This window comes from Amphiprion ocellaris, chromosome 10, assembly GCF_022539595.1.
Source record: "Amphiprion ocellaris isolate individual 3 ecotype Okinawa chromosome 10, ASM2253959v1, whole genome shotgun sequence".
Taxonomy (NCBI): domain Eukaryota; kingdom Metazoa; phylum Chordata; class Actinopteri; family Pomacentridae; genus Amphiprion; species Amphiprion ocellaris.
Window position 1 is genome coordinate 35,598,630 of NC_072775.1, and position 18,318 is coordinate 35,616,947.

At 38.6% G+C, this 18,318-nt stretch overlaps 1 protein-coding gene across 8 annotated transcripts in view; it reads left to right on the forward strand.

Moving 5' to 3' along the window:
• The first annotated feature begins 82 nt into the window (after nt 1-82).
• Nucleotides 83-18,318, forward strand: part of LOC111563107 (WD repeat-containing protein 37) — a 34,385-nt gene continuing 16,149 nt past the window's right edge. For 4 of the 8 annotated variants that reach the window (XM_055014857.1, XM_055014859.1, XM_055014858.1 and 1 more), the window contains exons 1-7: nt 83-244; nt 2,811-2,978; nt 7,550-7,585; nt 11,755-11,851; nt 13,530-13,625; nt 13,764-13,828; nt 15,328-15,414. In XM_055014857.1, coding sequence (XP_054870832.1) covers nt 2,841-2,978; nt 7,550-7,585; nt 11,755-11,851; nt 13,530-13,625; nt 13,764-13,828; nt 15,328-15,414 — 519 coding nt within the window. In that variant the 5' untranslated portion in view covers nt 83-244; nt 2,811-2,840. The remainder of the gene's footprint in view (nt 245-2,810; nt 2,979-7,549; nt 7,586-11,754; nt 11,852-13,529; nt 13,626-13,763; nt 13,829-15,327; nt 15,415-18,318) is intronic. The other 4 variants (XM_023262022.3, XM_023262023.3, XM_055014861.1 and 1 more) reach the window with 3 other exon arrangements.

Sequence of the window (18,318 nt, forward strand, 5' to 3'; positions counted from 1 at the left end):
GGAATAACGAAGAAACCCCAAAACAGGGCTTGGCTTGCGCTCTCCAGATTTTTATTTTATTGCGAAAATCTCCGGCAGGGGGTTGTCCCGGTTGTTCCGGCTGTTCCTGTAGCGGGCTCGGTTCCGTTAGCGCAGATTCTGGACGAAAACTGGCGCAGATTTACCACACAGTGAAAACAATGTTAGAGAGACCGACGTTTCCCACAATAACCCGGAATAAAGCCGCCTATCTGTAGACTTTCTGGTAAGTTGGACTCTGTGTTCGGGCAGGTTGTCTTTACCGTTAGCCTGTTAGCTTATCCGGTAGCAGCTGCTAACGGGGATAATGTTAGCCTATTAGCTTAGCCGCTAGCAGGAGATAACGGGGTGATGTTAGCCTGTTAGCTTATCCGCTAGCAGCTGCTAAGGGGGATAATGTTAGCCTGTTAGCATAGCCGCTAGCAGCAGCTGACGTTAGCTTCGCTTCACTGATGTTGGGCTGCCACAGTCTAGACCTGCTAATGTTAGCGTTCATTTTGCAGCCACACAGTCGGACCCTTTCTTTAATCTAAAGTTTTGTGCCGCATTAAAGTGAAGCTTTAGCGGCGTTTTCACCGTCAGGTCGCCTCAGTAAAGAGGAAGCGACTACCAGGCAGCTCATAAACAAGGCTGGTTTATTGTTTGTGCTCTAAGAAGCAGCGTTTCTCCATCGGCTCCAGGCTGCCTGAAGACACAAAAACATGTTTTGTTTACGTGTTCAGGACCCAGAGAGGTTCTCATGTCAGCTCAAGGTTAAATACAACACACCGGTTTCCATATGTGACAGCTGGAACCTCCAACATCCATAACATCCTGACAGGAGGGCGTCCTGTGTGCTACTGGCAGGGCGTTTTAGATAAAAATCTAAACAATACAGATAAACTCACACATTACAGCAGCTCAAAAGACGTGGGAAAAAGGGGAAGATGGATACGAGATAGGAATGAAGCAGAGATAAAGTCAAAATATGCAAAAATCGTAGAATAGATAAAAATAATTGCACATAAATTGAATTACACACAGGGATTAGCATTGAATAGATGGACAAAATAAATGTAATAACTGGTAAGTATAATATATATATAAAGTTGTTTTACTGTACTGTACACGTGTGTGTACTGTACACACAAGTGCAGTAGTGAAGGATATGTATCATAGGTGTATTTGTAACTGGTTGATTCGTGTTCTGTACTAACAGTCAAATATACAATGACAGATGGATATTTAAAGATAATTGCACAGTATAAATGTCAACGTTTGTATACATATACACACACATACAATGTAGGTATGTGTTATATATAATAAATCTATATAAAATTTGAGAAGTATGTGTAGTATTGACTGTAAAGAGTTGTCATGATCCAAATGTGCAGTATAATATCATATATAGAGATGTGGAAAAATGTGGAAAACAACAAGAATTTTCACCAAATGACATCGTCTATTTGGGAGGAATTAGTAATTATTGAGTGATTTTGTAGAGGAGTCCATTTGTGTCAAAAATTGTAAAACATTATCTTATAAGCAGAAAAAAGCCCTTCCCATATGACGTAACACTGGTGAAATAGTAAAAATGTTTTTTGGTTTTTTTTTGCTTTTAATGGCATTCAGATCGTCACTCATTGTGTATAACTTTATGGTACTGATTTAAATGACCAAAAACCTGACGCTGGGTGTCTTTTCATAATAGTGATTATAATATTAACAGATTGGACCAATAATTGAGAGTTAATTTGCAACTGTTTGGAAAGCCTGACCACTTTTTTTTAAATCAAAAGTACCAAAAACTCGTGTCATCATGCTGTGATCACAAACGGAATAGTTTTAGGTTTTGAATTGTTCTTTCCAGAATATAATGTTGGAAGCAACACAGTGGGCTCTGGAGAAATATGAATGATATTTTTCACAACATTTTATAGACCAAATAATGAACCAACAACAAAGGACTAAATAAAGGTAATAGTTGGCTCCATCCCTAATTTAAGTATGTTCTGAGTTGGAAAACACAAGCAATTGATGTTGTCACCTTATATGAATGTTTTACAGACTAAATTGAAGTAATCAACAGATTCAGTTGAGATTTAAAGAGCCACTCAAGTGCACCAACAATATACACTGTACAACATTCTAAAACTCTACACTATACAACATTCTAAAACTCTACACTATACAACATTCTAAAACTCTACACTATACAACATTCTAAAACTCTGCAAAACACTACAAGAACACAATTACAGTAGTAGCAGTAATGTACAGTGTGTGTGTGTGTATATATATATATATATATATATATATATATATATATATATATATATATATATATATATATATATATATATATATAGGTAGAAGTGAGATGGTTATTATTGCACCTGTATGAGGCAGTTACTTTTACAGAAAGTGACAACAGTGCAGTTTTAAATTCAGTATGGGGACAGCTTTGGGGAAGCAGCTGTTTCTGAAAATGGGGTGAGTGTTGTAATAATTAACTAAATCATTGCGGCTTTCTCCAACTAAATATTGAATTCAGGCAGTGTTGTGATTGTAGAGCTTCTGTTGTTGCTGCTCTCTTCTCAGTTTCTGTCCTCCCTCCTGTTTCACCTTAAGGTTCCCACTGAGTGTTTGTTGAGTTTACACACCAAGCAGCACTCTGTTTCACTTCACTTTCACACATTCACACGTGTGAGCTGCCAAACAAAAACTGTCCCCGTATGTTTTCCACCCAGTCTGGGTTTTCTTCTCTTTGCCTCTTGGTCATCTTCTCTGCTTCGGTTTTGTGCCTTCAGACCGTGGTGACATCGGGTTTGGACGGAGGGATGCCGGTGGAGAGTGGGAGCAGCGCTGCCGCCCGCCAGGCCAAGCAGAAGAGGAAGTCCCACAGCTTGTCCATCCGCAGGACCAACAGCACCGAGCAGGACCGCTCCGGCCTGCAGAGGGACATGGTGGAGGGACAGGTGACGACCACTTCATTCACACAACAAACACCTGGACAAAACCTGTCAGTCCGTGTTATTTCAGGGAGCGCTGTTCATCTGCCGTCCCAGAGTTATCTTGGAATTTGTTATTTAGGAACCACGGCTAAGTTCTGTTCATGTGTGAAAACACCTTTTTCTATTTTTAGCCCCAAAAAGTGTCTTACATGAGAAGCTGTTTTATGGTTTAATATCTCCAGAAATAAAACTCCCACAGCCATGACATTTGGTGGACACAGACAGAATAGTTTCCAAATGATTGAATGGATCCAGCAGAGGTTAAATGTTGAATTATTGGTTCGAATGAGGCTGGTCTAGTGTCTCCATAAAGTTCCTGTAAGTGTATATCTATGGATGAATCCATATTTCTACTAAAATCCAGTCTTTGGTTGACATCTAACCAACTTTTGAGGCTCTAACATCAGTAGAACCTGATGTATTTCCATTATTTTGACAGGATAAAATGGTGATTGTCATTTTTCTCCTTCTTCTTCCATTTGGTTTCATGTTTTTCTTGTTTTGTGTCTCATTTTCTGTTTTTGTTAAAGGTTTTAGATATTTTGACTAAATGTTGATTTATTGTTATTATACATGCAAAGATAGAATCTGCTTCCATGTTATCTTTATGTTGAGATTTAACATGTGAGGCTCATTTTTGCCTCATTGAATGTCCCCCTATGTGGACTTTAGTAAACGGGTGATAGATTAAAATCTGACAGAACCTGTAATTAGATGGAGCCCACCAAATTTCATGGCTGTGGGAGTCGCATTTCTACAGATAAAGAATTCTTGAAATGGCTTCTCAGGTTAGACTGAAAACATTCTCAGGTGTAGAAACATATAAAATTCTCAAAATTCATCTAAAATATTTCACAGAACTTAGTTTTGGGTCGTAAACAACAAACTCTGGACTAAATCTGGGATGGTGCAGCCATGTATTTATTGATCTGATACACACTGACCCTGCTGATATAAAACTAAAATACTCACCAGAATCACCTGCCTGTTTCCAGCTGCCTCCTACCTGTGTGTCATCATCAGCTCGCTGTCCTGCTGTAGCTGCAGTCCTGCTGTAAGCCAAAGCCAATTAGATTTTAAAGCAGCCGTTCAGAGGCTCATAATGGCTGCATTGTTGCTGGCTTACGTCTGCCACAGTTACTGACTGCTCGCACGCTGGGGAGTTGGTTTAGTTAAATGCTTAAGCATTCAGACTCATGCAGGTGCTTCGTTTCCATCGCTTGTTCCTGTTTCTCATGTTGTTCATTTTCTGAGAGGATGGAAGTAAACAGAGGAACAAGGTGGACAAAAAGGATTAGTAGGGGCTATATTTAGACGTGGCCTTAGACTGGAGTTAAAGCCTGTTGAACTTTCAGCCTGAACGTCCTAACTGGCTTCTGATTACCAGCTGTGATTCCATGACATGTTTTTATGCACATTCCCAGATCAGAAACAATCAGTTAGCAACAGAATAATCAGTTTGTAAAACAGAATAAAATTGTATAAAATATTAAAATTGGTCAAAGCAAGATAACAAGCTGCAAGATCAATGTTTAAGATATAAAATACTAAAAATATGGATTATTAAGAACTATAGAAACTAGGGCTGGGCAATAAATCGATTTTATCGATTAATTCGAGTTTGTCGATTTGTTTTAATGAAAATTGATTTTCTCATCAACATCCGCCACCAACGCCTTCCCGCCGGGCTCCCGTAGTTCAGAGTGCTCCCCTCCCCCCCACGCTTGATACACAAACAACATGGCGGCGAGCGGTGCAGATCTAAAGGTACGTCTCCACTAGATGCTATTTTCCCGCACGGCAACACACCACATCTGAAAATCACACAGACGGCGGGTGGTCACTAGCGGACCACAACATGGTCACATGACAGCACTGACCAACAGCAGGACGCTACGTGGTCACATGACCGAGCTTTCAGCTGGACAGTCCTGCAGACAAGTCAGATAAACACAGCGGCTCGGCCGCAAACTTTCCCTTTTATTTCAAAAACACGTCAATGAAAAGTATTTCTGAAAGCATCTGAGGTGAGAAATAATCTGTGCAGCAGCTGAATCTGTCCTTGTTTTAGGTCACTGACGCCTAGTTTAGAAGTTTGAGGACAGTTTCACGATGTGTGGAATCTCTGCACGCTGCATCCAATTTGCATAAAGTAGAAGTCAGTCTACTTTATGCAAATGAGCTGCAGCCCTCTCCAGGTAAACACACCTGATCACAGCTGGAAACGCACAGCAACCAGACCAGCATGCAACATGCAGCGCATTTCCAGCTGCGATCAGGTGTGTTTACCTGGAGAGGGCTGCAACTCATTTGCATAAAGTAGACTGGACTCCAGTGTGCAGAGATTAGGTAGGGGGTAAAAAATATTGGATAAATCGTGAATCGGGATTTTTTGTGAAAAAATCGGAGGTTTTTTTTTAGGCCATATCGCCCAGCCCTAATAGAAACCAATGAAAACTTGAACGTCTTTAGGTTTTTCTTAAAATTGGTCGATAAAGGCGAAACTAAAGCTGATGGAAATGCAATCATTCAAAACTTTCTCCCCAGTTTTACTTGCTTGAGATGCTTTTTGACTTTTTAAAATAAGTCTTAACCCAGCAAACATTTGATCACATGACTGATGAGTTCCGTGTTTCGTTGTCTTCACCTGTGGACAGAATGAAACGGGATCGATGCCACATTTTACATCTACACTTCAGTCAGACTCATAATTTACTCGTGCACGGTGTCTGTTAACATGGAAATGACTGTCTTATGATTATATTATTGACAATATCTGGAATTATCATTTCCTCAGACTTGACAAAATTCCTCCAGAGCTGCAGAACAAATTAAACTGAGCTTCATCTGTAAATTTGGTAATGTGCTCCTTTATTATTGGGATGAAGCATCAGCGAGGCCATGTGGTTTACTGTAACTGGACATAGGTTGAAGTTTAGATTAATGTTGTCCTCATGGGAGCCTGAATTCACTATTAAAGTGATAATTCACTATTAAAGTCTGATGAGCTCATATTTGAGGTTTATTTTTATGTGTTGCACACATAAAACTCTAGTGTTGACTGTTTAATTTCATTTCACTCTGATATATAAACACCACATGGATTCAAATGCATCTCATTTACTGATAGTCAGGTTTTTCTTTTGGAAGCCCTTAATATTTAACGTTTATTTGTTGTTTGGGCCTTAAACTGAGAGAGAGTTTCATTTGTGTTTTTAGGATTGAAATGGCAAAAATACATAACAGGAATGTAGGTCAGTCGGTCGGATGAGGAAAATTCACATATTCAGCAGCTTATGTACAACAAGAAAAACACAAAACAGGAAGGTTAGTAACCACATTAACATTAAATGTTAGTACATACTCTAAAAAAAGTTGATCTATAAAACTATAAACAAAACACTTCTAGTTTTTAAATCTGTCGAAATACTAAATGTATTAAAAGTCAAAATACAATATTTACGCATTTCAAGGCACAGTGATTTAAAGTGATTGTGACAGGTGGTAAGAAAATTTGCACAAATGGAAACAGGGCTGCAGTCTGAGACCACAAACCCTTTTTTTATTGTCTGTAACTTTACAGCTACAGCTGATTACAGACGAGCAACAACAAGCTGCTTCTCCATCAGTTCAAATTCCCAGTCTAGCCGGCATTAACCCTGGTGTCGTCCTGCGGGTCAAAATTGACCCATTTTAAAGTTTGAAAATGTGGAAAGAAATATATTTCCACAGTGAAACTTCTAATGTCCACATTTTCAACATTTTTGGGAAAATTCTGAAATTTTTTTGGTGGAAAAAAGAAATATTAAAAGTATTTTTATGATTCTTTTGGGAGATTTCTACTCATTTTTTGATAATATTTACAAAAATTTTCTTGCCAAATTTGGGGGATTTTTTTTTTTTTTTAAAGTAAAACTTTTAAGGGAAACTTTTATGGAATTATTGGAGTTTTTTTCCTAAAGTTTTTGCAAATTTTCAAAAATTTGGGGAATTTTTTTGCTGATTTTTTCAGACAAAGAAGCAGTATTTTTTGGTGCTCGTAAATGAGGACAACAGGAGGGTTAATATCTTATTTAAATGGCTTCTGTTGTTGCACAGAGGACTTTTTGACTCGTCATAGCAGGAAAAGCACAGGTGTAAATAATAAACTTAAAGGTGGCTGACCTCCCTTTAGCTGCTTCGTCTGATAGATGAATATTATGGAGGTGTCACTAATTAGCAGAGCTTGTGCTTCTCTGCTGTACTAAAAAAAGGCACTTATGGGAGGTAAAAGCTACATGTTTGTGTTTTTCTGTTATTTACAATAGTAGGATTAGATTGTCAGAATCCTGATCTTTAGAGGAAGTTGTGTGCAAACGTTTCGACTCTAAATGGAAAATGAAGTGGTTTAATGTGGCGAATCTCTCACCAGCGTGGATTTATGATCATACAGGCAGCATGGAGCTGTTGTGGATTTAAACCTGTATAAGCTCCCATTTCTAAAATCCCTTCCTCATGACTTCTTGTTTTTTCGCTCTGGTCCCTTTTGGTCTCAGTCCTCTGATAATCTGGAATCCTTCATGAGAATGGAGGTAAGTTTCAGGTGTTTCTGACAGTAGTGTAGGTAGCTTTAGTTGTGTAGGTTTGATCTAGTTTAGGTTTGCTTAGTAGTGAGAGGAGGAGATGTGTGCTGCCTCTGAAAGTGTTTCCTCTACTTTAAACCCCCTTTAACATGTGTTTTTGTAGATATTCCAGAAATATGCATGTTTTATTTTGCTAGACTACAGTGTTATTTTGGATTTGGTGCGCCTACACTCTCCGGTTAAAAACTAGAAGTCAGATCAGTTTAATAACCCGTCATTTGGAGATTTTGATGCTGACGGTGGGTGGACTTAAATATTCATGTGGAAAAGCTGTTTTGTTCAGAAGAGAATGCAGCCCAGCGCAGACTTTGTGAATAAATAATTGTGCACATAAATCATGTTACGTAAATGCCACACAACCACCGTTTTCCATAGTTTGAGGTTTGACTGGCACCTTTTTTATCACCTCATCTCACTGCACTCGTCTCTAAAGATATTTATTGTTACTCAGTCAGGTGCTAAAATGTGCATAACAGTAGAGGATGGAGAGACACATTAATCTCACCTTTTCTTCTGCAAATTTAAGATTTCTGCAACATCTAGATGAAAACTTAAAGGCATTTTACAGCAAATTGTGACCCTGGGTGTCATTCTTATATTTACACCTAATTATGATGTTATCCTTCTGTACTACACCATCATCTGAGAGACAAGCTGCACATTAATCACTTATTCTGTCATACAGTTTTATACTGCACAAGTTTCCAAGACTCTTCTGTCTGGTTTTATTTATTTTGGTCAAATAAATACAAATATCAGTGATGGTTTGTGTTAGATTGACCTGAAACAACAGTCAGAGATAATGAGTATCAACCCCATAAAAGGCTGTCAGTCGGCTCTTCTTCTGCACAAAATGGAGACTAAAATTGTCATAACAGAGCTATGAAGGGTATGAAACACATTTTTTTTAAGGTTTATTAAAGTACTATTATTGCAGATAAGGCCCAGAAATAATGCAGGTAGAAAAATGTTAATACTGTAAGTTCATGTATTTTTTTCCCACTCTGTGACTCTGCAGGAATAAGCAATTATTTCCACTCTCAATCAATCTCTGGATGAATCGATTTGTTGTTTGGTCTCTGAAATGTCAGAAAATAGTGAAACATTTTGATCAGTGTTTACCAAAGATGACAGATGTCCATAACACAAAATACTATTGATTAGATGTTCTCTGTGATAGACACCAACAGACTGATCACTTTTCTAATTAGTGTTCTATCAGCTGCAGCACCAGCAGAGTAAAAGGACCTGGAACCAAACATAAAAATATATTTATGTATTTTCTGCATCACCAGCTGAATGCATGTAGGTTTCTTTGGCAGCAAAAGACATCTGGTTATCCTGCTGTGACTGCATGGCTTCATTCAGTTGAATTTAACAGGTCTGTAGATAAAAGTTCAGCTGAGAGTCTGAATCAGTCGGAGAGAAGATTTGGTTAAAGAGAGACACTGCTTACAGCTGATTTACATCCTAAACTCTGACAGAGCCTCCAGAGCAGGTTAGCATCAGTTACCATGGTGATCTGGCTGTGCAACATCACTTACCACAGTGATGTAGCTGTGTGGCATCAGTTACCATGGTGATGTAGCTGTGCAGCATCAGTTACCACAGTGATGTAGCTGTGTGGCATCAGTTACCATGGTGATGTAGCTGTGTGGCATCAGTTACCACGGTGATGTAGCTGTGTGGCATCAGTTACCATGGTGATGTAGCTGTGCAGCATCAGTTACCACAGTGATGTAGCTGTGCGGCATCAGTTACCACAGTGATGTAGCTGTGTGGCATCAGTTACCACGGTGATGTAGCTGTGTGGCATCAGTTACCATGGTGATGTAGCTGTGCGGCATCAGTTACCGCGGTGATGTAGCTGTGCAGCATCAGTTACCACAGTGATGTAGCTGTGCGGCATCAGTTACCATGGTGATGTAGCTGTGCAGCATCAGTTACCACAGTGATGTAGCTGTGTGGCATCAGTTACCATGGTGATGTAGCTGTGCGGCATCAGTTACCACGGTGATGTAGCTGTGTGGCATCAGTTACCACGGTGATGTAGCTGTGCAGCATCAGTTACCATGGTGATGTAGCTGTGCGGCATCAGTTACCATGGTGATGTAGCTGTGCAGCATCAGTTACCACAGTGATGTAGCTGTGTGGCATCAGTTACCATGGTGATGTAGCTGTGCGGCATCAGTTACCACGGTGATGTAGCTGTGTGGCATCAGTTACCACGGTGATGTAGCTGTGCAGCATCAGTTACCATGGTGATGTAGCTGTGCGGCATCAGTTACCATGGTGATGTAGCTGTGCAGCATCAGTTACCACGGTGATGTAGCTGTGTGGCATCAGTTACCATGGTGATGTAGCTGTGCAGCATCAGTTACCACGGTGATGTAGCTGTGCGGCATCAGTTACCATGGTGATGTAGCTGTGCAGCATCAGTTACCACAGTGATGTAGCTGTGTGGCATCAGTTACCATGGTGATGTAGCTGTGCAGCATCAGTTACCACGGTGATGTAGCTGTGCGGCATCAGTTACCATGGTGATGTAGCTGTGCAGCATCAGTTACCACGGTGATGTAGCTGTGCGGCATCAGTTACCACGGTGATGTAGCTGTGCAGCATCAGTTACCACGGTGATGTAGCTGTGCGGCATCAGTTACCACGGTGATGTAGCTGTGCGGCATCAGTTACCATGGTGATGCTGAAAACTTTGACTTCAGGCTCATCGTACCTGATCTTTGTAATACAGTGTGATACACCTGTCAGGACTCCTTGTCTCAGTCAACATTGTTCCTGGTTCTTATGATCAACATCAGAGCTGTTGGGGAGTAAAATATTTTCCACTCCAGTATTAATAATGTATAAAAATATGTGAATAATTGAGTGTATTTAGATTTTCCAGCTGTGAGTGTCAGTATGTGGGCTCCTTCTGATGAACCCCTCCGTCATAATGCAGAGCAGCAGGTCCTCTCAGCAAGCTCTCTTTCTGTGCACTTATTCCAGTTTGAAGCACAAACCTTTCAGCCTGTGAATGCTCACAGCACACATGACTGATTTCTCTAGAAAATGTAGCCACGAGCATCAGTTCAGGCAAAGCAAGCATGTTTTATGCACAAAGACTGGTCAACACTAAGTGGAGATCTGACCCACTTCCTGTTTGGATCGGTCCAGACTGTAAATAACATGTTTAACTCCCACTGCTGTAGTAGGATTCATTATGTTATCATAAAGGACTGGGATTGCATTAGTGTTTGTTTTTAATTGTAAAAGAAAGTGTTTTTAAATCCCTGATAAAATTGTATTACAAAGTTAGTAATTTTGCTCTTTTCATTTTATTTTCTTCTCTGTCACTAAAGAATATTCAGAATTGAAGAAATACCAACATGCTTTTAAAAATCAAACAGTTTTCTTTTGCTTGGAAAATATCAGTTACTGTTAAATGTGTCTTTAAATCACAGTAAAAGTAAAGTAGCTTTTATTTTCACTATTTTCAGTATTAAAATACACCATTCTGCAGATAAAGTGAAGAACTTTAATGTCTTTAATGAAACAGTGTAAATGGACTTACATAAACATAACGTTCTGTCTCTACTTTACTTTAATAACCATCTGGAAATACTGCAGTGTGGTGTGAGTTCAACAAGTCAAAGCTTGTTTCTTGAACCCTGTGAAAAACACATTCAGGCATGTGTGAGGCACCAACACTAATACTTTATTGATTTATGTCTTTTCCTGTTGGAACCTGAAACAGGAGTTCATTTTTATTTCCTTCCCTGAGTTTTATTGTCAGATGAAAGTCTTTTCTGGTGCTTTGTTGCAGGAATATTTTGTATTTTTGGAGACAAATGCTGAACTTGTATTGTGTGAAGGATTAGAGAATAGTTATTTTTTTCTTCAACATAAAACATCTCTGACTTCCGCAGATTTTCCCTCCAGCTGTGCATTTATGTATCTGACACTTTGTGTTTTTTTTCTCTTATGTTCTTTCCTTTTTTCCCAGCCTCGACCCTTTTCACATGAATTAATCTGTAGGCGTTACAGCCTGTCCTGCCCCCTCTCCTCAGTCATAAGCCTTCATGTTTCTAGGTGGTTAAAGTTCTTCTCTTCTGCCCCGGCAGGACTCGAAACTGCCCCTGTCTCTGAGGAGCAACCTGCTGGACCTGTTCAGTCAGATCGAGAGGGAGTTTGAAAACCTCTACATAGAAAACCTTGAATGTAAGTCATGAAGGGAGGATGTGCTGCTGTGATTCCAAAAGTAGCTTCAGTGTGTAATTCACTATAAGCTGTGGCTCAGATTTAAGGGAACTCTGACGTTAATTGTAGATATTTTTCTGCTTCCAGTTTCTGTATTTCTAATGTCAGAGAGACAACATGACATGTGTTGCGCTCACCGCACAAAAACTGAAAAATTTCTAATGGAATTATGTTCAACCACAAGCTTCATTTAATTAAAAACAGCTAGATTTCCCTCTAGAATCAAAATTATTTTTAGTTATTTAATGATTGGTTGCTTAAGCACAAATCAAGATGTTCCAGCTAGTTTTTCCCACACTGTTGAAAGTGAATTTTTGTCACGTACTTAATTACCATAATCGTGATCACAAGTTTTCTTAGCATTTTCAAATTTAAGTCGCTCCAATAAAATTTTTCATGTCATTTTTGTCATTGTCATTTGTCAATTCACTTTTTTTAATTGGAAGTACAGTTACATATTTCAGCACCTAATATTTAAACCTTAAAGGCAAAAACAACGCAGGTTTGAATTTCATTTCAAAAAGTAAGAATTATAATTAAACACAAACTGTCTCTGTAGCTGAGTGGATTTGTCAGATGAAACTTTATGATTGTTCTTGTTTTTTCAACTGAAGGGTCAGATGTACAGCTGATTAGCGTTAGCATGAGTGTTGGCAGGTGGAGAATAAACATATTTACTCATATTTCTCAGCTGCAACACGCTTCCTGCCTGCTGAAACACTCTTGGCCTTGCTGCTTGAATGGAAACCTTTCAGGATCGAGTATTGGTCACAGCTAGCCAGTCAGCATGCCGCGCTTTGCTGTGTGCAGCGGAAAAAAACTCATGGCTTCAAACTCTTCAAATTACTTCTGATTCTGTAATTAAAGAGCAAGAAGTCGTCTCCAAACGAGCATCAAAGTAGAGTGTGTGGCTGAGAAATGTTAGCAGCTCCACCTTCACAGTTGTTGCAGAGTTCTTCCTGTTCAAAATGGGCCTCTGGATGGTGGCTACAACGTTAGCACTGGTCCACATGTACTAAAGACATTTAATAATAAATAAATAGTAATGCAATTTATTTGTGTAGCGCTTTCCTGGGCACTAGCAGACACTTTACATGTAAACTATAAAAACAACAACATTCAGTTTGTGTTGTGTGGTCTCACAGAAATCTCCTTTTATTTCTGTCCATCTGATAAACAACAAAAGCTAGAATGCTTCAGTAAATAAAGCCACAATTATTGAAACTGGCTAAGAAATGTAATTTTTTTATTCTTATGTTTTTGCCACTGGTGATTTTGTTTAAGTGCTGGATAAAAACTAAATAAAGACATTTATTCTCTGATCCACAAGTTCTAAAGAAGGTTAATTTTCACTGAAGCTGTTAAGATGACCACGACCTTGATGACTGAGGATCTACTGAACTGACAGGAATACCCAGAACTGTATTAACTGTAACTGATCCCATTGTGAGCAGATTTGGTGTCATTAGAACCACTCTGGAGTGTTGTCGAGCTTCTCACATCTGACAGTAAGACAGTCTGGACGGCTGTTTGATAGCTTCTGTAAAACCCAAACTCCTACTCTTCCATGGACCCTGGTGTGATCATTTCAGCCCCAGCATCCAAATGTCTTTTAACTCATGGCATGTTTGACTTCCAGTACGCAGAGAAATCGAAACTCTGAACGACCGTTTGACTGCAGAGGGACAGACATTCGAAGGGGCCGACTTGGCTAAAGGAGCTCTGAAAACTAAAGGTGAGTCACGCTCTGCATTCATCTACGTTCACATTTTAAGTTTGTAGTGTAGCAGCTTTAATTTCCCAAAAGTGGTATTGTTTTAATAAATGCTTGCTTTCAAGATGCTCTAACCTGTATCTGTGTGTTGATTTCCAGCGAGTCACAGCACCAGTCAGCTGTCCCAAAAACTGAAGACCACCTACAAGGCTTCAACCAGCAAGGTAAGGACCGTTTTGCTGCTAGTTTAGAATAATTCTCAAAAATTACAAAAACGAGGTGTTGTTGTACACATTGTAACCTGAAGTCTCTTTGCACGTTTACTAAGGTTGTAAAATGTAGAAACAGTCAAATACAAGAGTGAATAGAAGATATTACATAACAAATCATCAAACAGTTTCTGCTCAACCATCTCTGATTAGCTTTAGATTTTTATAGCATTAAATATTGATATTTGTAAAGATAATTGGGAAATTTTAACTCAATATATATAAAATAATTTGTAACATAAATATACACCACTGTTTGGGGTCACTTAGAAATGTCCTAATTTATGAAAGAAAAACAGTTTTTGTCAATGCAGATAGCATTAAATGAAAGATAAATCCAGTGTAGACATTGTTAATGTGGTAAATGATTATTGTAGCTGGAAACAGCTGATTTTTAATGGAATATCTCCATAGAGGTACAGAGGAACATTTCCAGCAACCATCACTCCTGTGTTCTAATGCTACATTGTGTTAGCTAATGGTGTTGAAAGGCTCATGGATGATTAGAAAACCCTTGTGTAGTTATGTTAGCACATGAATAAAAGTGGCAGTTTTACTGGAAAACATGGAATTGTCTGGGAGACCCCAAACTTTTGAACGGTAGTGTGTATATATATTAAATTGCCATTTGACCCTCTTTCAGCAGATTTTTTTTTCTCACATTTAAATTTGAGTCTGTTTGAACAACAACATCTGAGGGACTATTAAAGATAGAAAACAGAAATTTTCACTTATTTCTCATCATGTCATTGTTTCAGAATCTGGAATATCAGACAAATAGATCAAATAATCTCTGACTAAGGCTGAGTTAAAATATGACAAAAAATAAAAACTAAGCCATCATGAAAAGTTCCGTCTTTGAGCCCATATTAGCAAAAACCTGATAAATCAGAAGTGAACTTGTGATGTTTTCTGAACCACATGCAGCTGCAGGTCTCAGTAATACAAACATATAGAATACTTTAATATGAAATAAATGAAAACGAGGTTATTGTTGTTGATTTTTCATAACTGATTGAGCAGGTTTGGCAAGTTGTTCCACAAATGAAAACTTCTGGAGTTTCAAAATGGTTTCATAGTTTTGGAATACAGACATTTCTTTTTTTATGGCATCTTTAATAATTCCTGAGATGATGTTGTTCTAACATAAAATCATTGAAAACAAGGTCCTGGCAAGAGGGCAATCTTTAAAGTATTTGATTTATCGATCTAATCTTTGACAGATGCGTGTTAAACATTTCTAATGTATGATTTTAAAAAGCATGAAGCTAATCAGATGGTGGAGCAGAAACACCTGATGATTGGAGATGAGATGAACCTGAATCTAACCTCTGTGAATGTTAGCATTTAAAGTGTTGATTCGACTTTGGAATCCAGAAAAGGTTTCCTCTGTGTCTTACTCAGTGAACGTTAAAGAGAAGAACTGCTGTCTGTTTCACCTTTTCTGCTCGTAGCCGCGTTCAAACTCTTGCCATGCCAGAGTAGGTGGATCCCGCAACTTCAGCGTAGCCAGCTGGGAGTTGTGGGGTGGAGACTCATGGGTAACTTGTTGATTTCTCCCCCTTGTGTGCCAATATGCATGAACAGCCCAGCCAGGGGGTCGACACTCCCTCCCCACGAGACTTGGTCATTCAAATGTAGGGGTCTGAGCTCTTCTACCTGTTTCTGCGTGAGATAAAAACATGACCTTATTATCTCACTAACAGCCTTTTTCAGTTGCACCTCTTTGGTTCTGGTTGGGCTAGCTGTCGGCTTTCACATAATGGTACACTGTGGAGACGTCCCAAAGGCTTTAAAATACTGGAGGAGGAGTGTTTGGCTGCTTCAGTTCACAGCTCAGTTTGTGGTCTGCTCAAAAACACTTCGCTGTGTCTGTCACTGATTTAAGCTTCATCCAGTAACAACTTTATGAGATAGAACAAAACCCAAAACATATTTTAGCTGTTGTTTAACTCTGTAAGACCCAAATATAGAAAAAAAACGAGCAAAAAAGAAACGACAAAAAACAAAGAATTTTTTTTATTTATAGATATATATATATAGATATATATATATATATATAAAGACAGAAAGAAAGAAAATAAACCATATATATATATATATATATATATATATATATATATATATATATATATATATATATATATATATATATATATATATATATATATATATGATTTTTTTGGGGTTCTTTTGCAAAATTTATTTATTTATTTATATATATATATAGATAGATAGATAGATAGATAGATATAGTTATATAAATAATAGTAAATAATAATAAAACTAAAACTGATGTTGTATTTTTACAACAGTGGGGTTTACAGGGTTAAATGGCACCTGAAGATCTGAGAGCAACAGTATAGATCAGTGGTTCTTAACCTTGTTGGTGGTACTGAACCCCACCAGTTTCATATGCACATTCACTGAACCCTTCTTTATTGAAAAATAAAATAAGTTTTTTTTCAAATTCAAGACATAGTTATATGTTTTACTGGTGCACAAAATGAACCGTGCATTAACATCACTTGTGTTCTTGTATTCCCCATCTCCATGCAGCTTAAGGAAGTGTTCCTTTAGTTTTGCCGGTGCTAGACTAGAATTGCTTAACTTGGCATTGCAAATCATGCAGATAGGACTCTGACTCCCATCACGTTCTGTTATACATGTGAATCCATGTTGTACATATTCGTCCGACCACTTTCTTTTTTTGCTCAACATAGTTAGTATGGATTAAAATATCAAGAAAGAAATCACACAACGTACCATCATGACAGTCACAAGTCGATTACTGAGCTCACCAAATTCCCTGCAGCACAGATTGACCAAGCAATGTAGCGTGATCACCTGCAGCCAATGATGGCCAAGCAGGGCGTGTCATCACCAATCATATGAGTCGACTGTGTCTTGACCTCCGTAGAGCCCCTGAGACTGACTCACCGAACCCCTAGGGTTCGATCAAACCCAGGTTAAGAACCACTGGTCTAGACGGATGGTTTCTGATTATCAGACGCACAAATCAGATACATTTAAATATGTATTTGTAAATTTGATTAATTTACAAATAAATGAAAACTTTGCGAACATTTATCAATCAAAAAAACAGTTGTGGGTCTGAGTTTTTTGTTTTGCTTTGACAGTTAATTGAAAGTATTCTCAGATAGTTTTTTAAAACCTGTAGGACTTGTTAGTGTAGAGTTTACAGGAATAGTTTTTGTATTTGTGCAAACTGATTAATAATTACAGATCACACATTAACACCTGCAATATCTATAAATGGCAATGTTTTGCTCATATAAATGCTTGTTCACATATGACAGTACTGCACAAGATGCTAGCATTTGCACAAAGAATACATTTTTAAAACTATTTTTGTGTTATTTTATCTTATTTTTATGATATTGTATTTCATTTCATTTTATTTGTTATTTCAGTTGTGTGAAGGGAACTGACAAAGTACGAATCTCATTCCTCAGGGTAACCACTGTGTTTCTGACCATAAAGTTGTTGAATCTTGAATGTGACATGCTGCAGCAGACTGCATGCTGACGCTACAGACTGTAGAGCTTTAGCTGCTGGGTGCGTTAGATTCGCTGCTCGGCCGGTAATTACAGCTTATTCTGCGGAGCTTCTTTCCTTAAACCTGCCGCTTCCTGTCGCTGCTTCTTTAAACGTTGCATCAGTTGAACAAGTTCAGGATTCATCCTCATCCTCAGCCTGCTACCACGGATTCATCACGCTAATGAAAAACCTTAACCCGGTGCAATGAAAAAACAACAACAAATTGGATTTACCATGAGAGAATGTGCTGCTTTCTAACTGGTAACCACTGGTCCCCACACTGCTCAGCGCTGGTGTTTGTCATCACATCGTCACTTTGACCATAGTTTGCTGTTTTTTAACAGATTTTGAAGCGTGCTCTGTTCAACTTGTAGCCTGAGGTTCGTTTCAGATGAATGATGCTGCTCTCTCTGCTCTCCTGCTTTGTTTCAGTTGGAACTTATTTAGTGGTCTGTGTCCAAAACGAGCCAAAAGTCCCGTTTGTATCATCCCCATCTTTAATGTACAAACACTTTTTAAATCTGCTAAAACCTACTCATCAGTTCCTTCCGTCTCACCGTAACTTTGACCCTTTTTTTAGGTCTTTTTTTTTCTTGGTTGCGGTTTTGCACTGACAGTAATCCCTAGTACTGATACAGGACAAATAATGTCTGCATTTGTGTTGATACCAGACCTGGGTGGTTGATTGTTTTAAAGCCCTCGAAGCATCGGATTGGTTCAGTTTATATCGACTAACCGTCATGTGCTGAGAGGATCTTAAAGCAAACAGCAGTAAAGATATTTTGGTAAAACGTCTTGAGCCCAGCTGATATGAATAACGCTGTTATCAACAGAAGCTTCTCAGCCCTGCTGTACTACAAGGACCCCTCCTCAGTTCTGCTGAC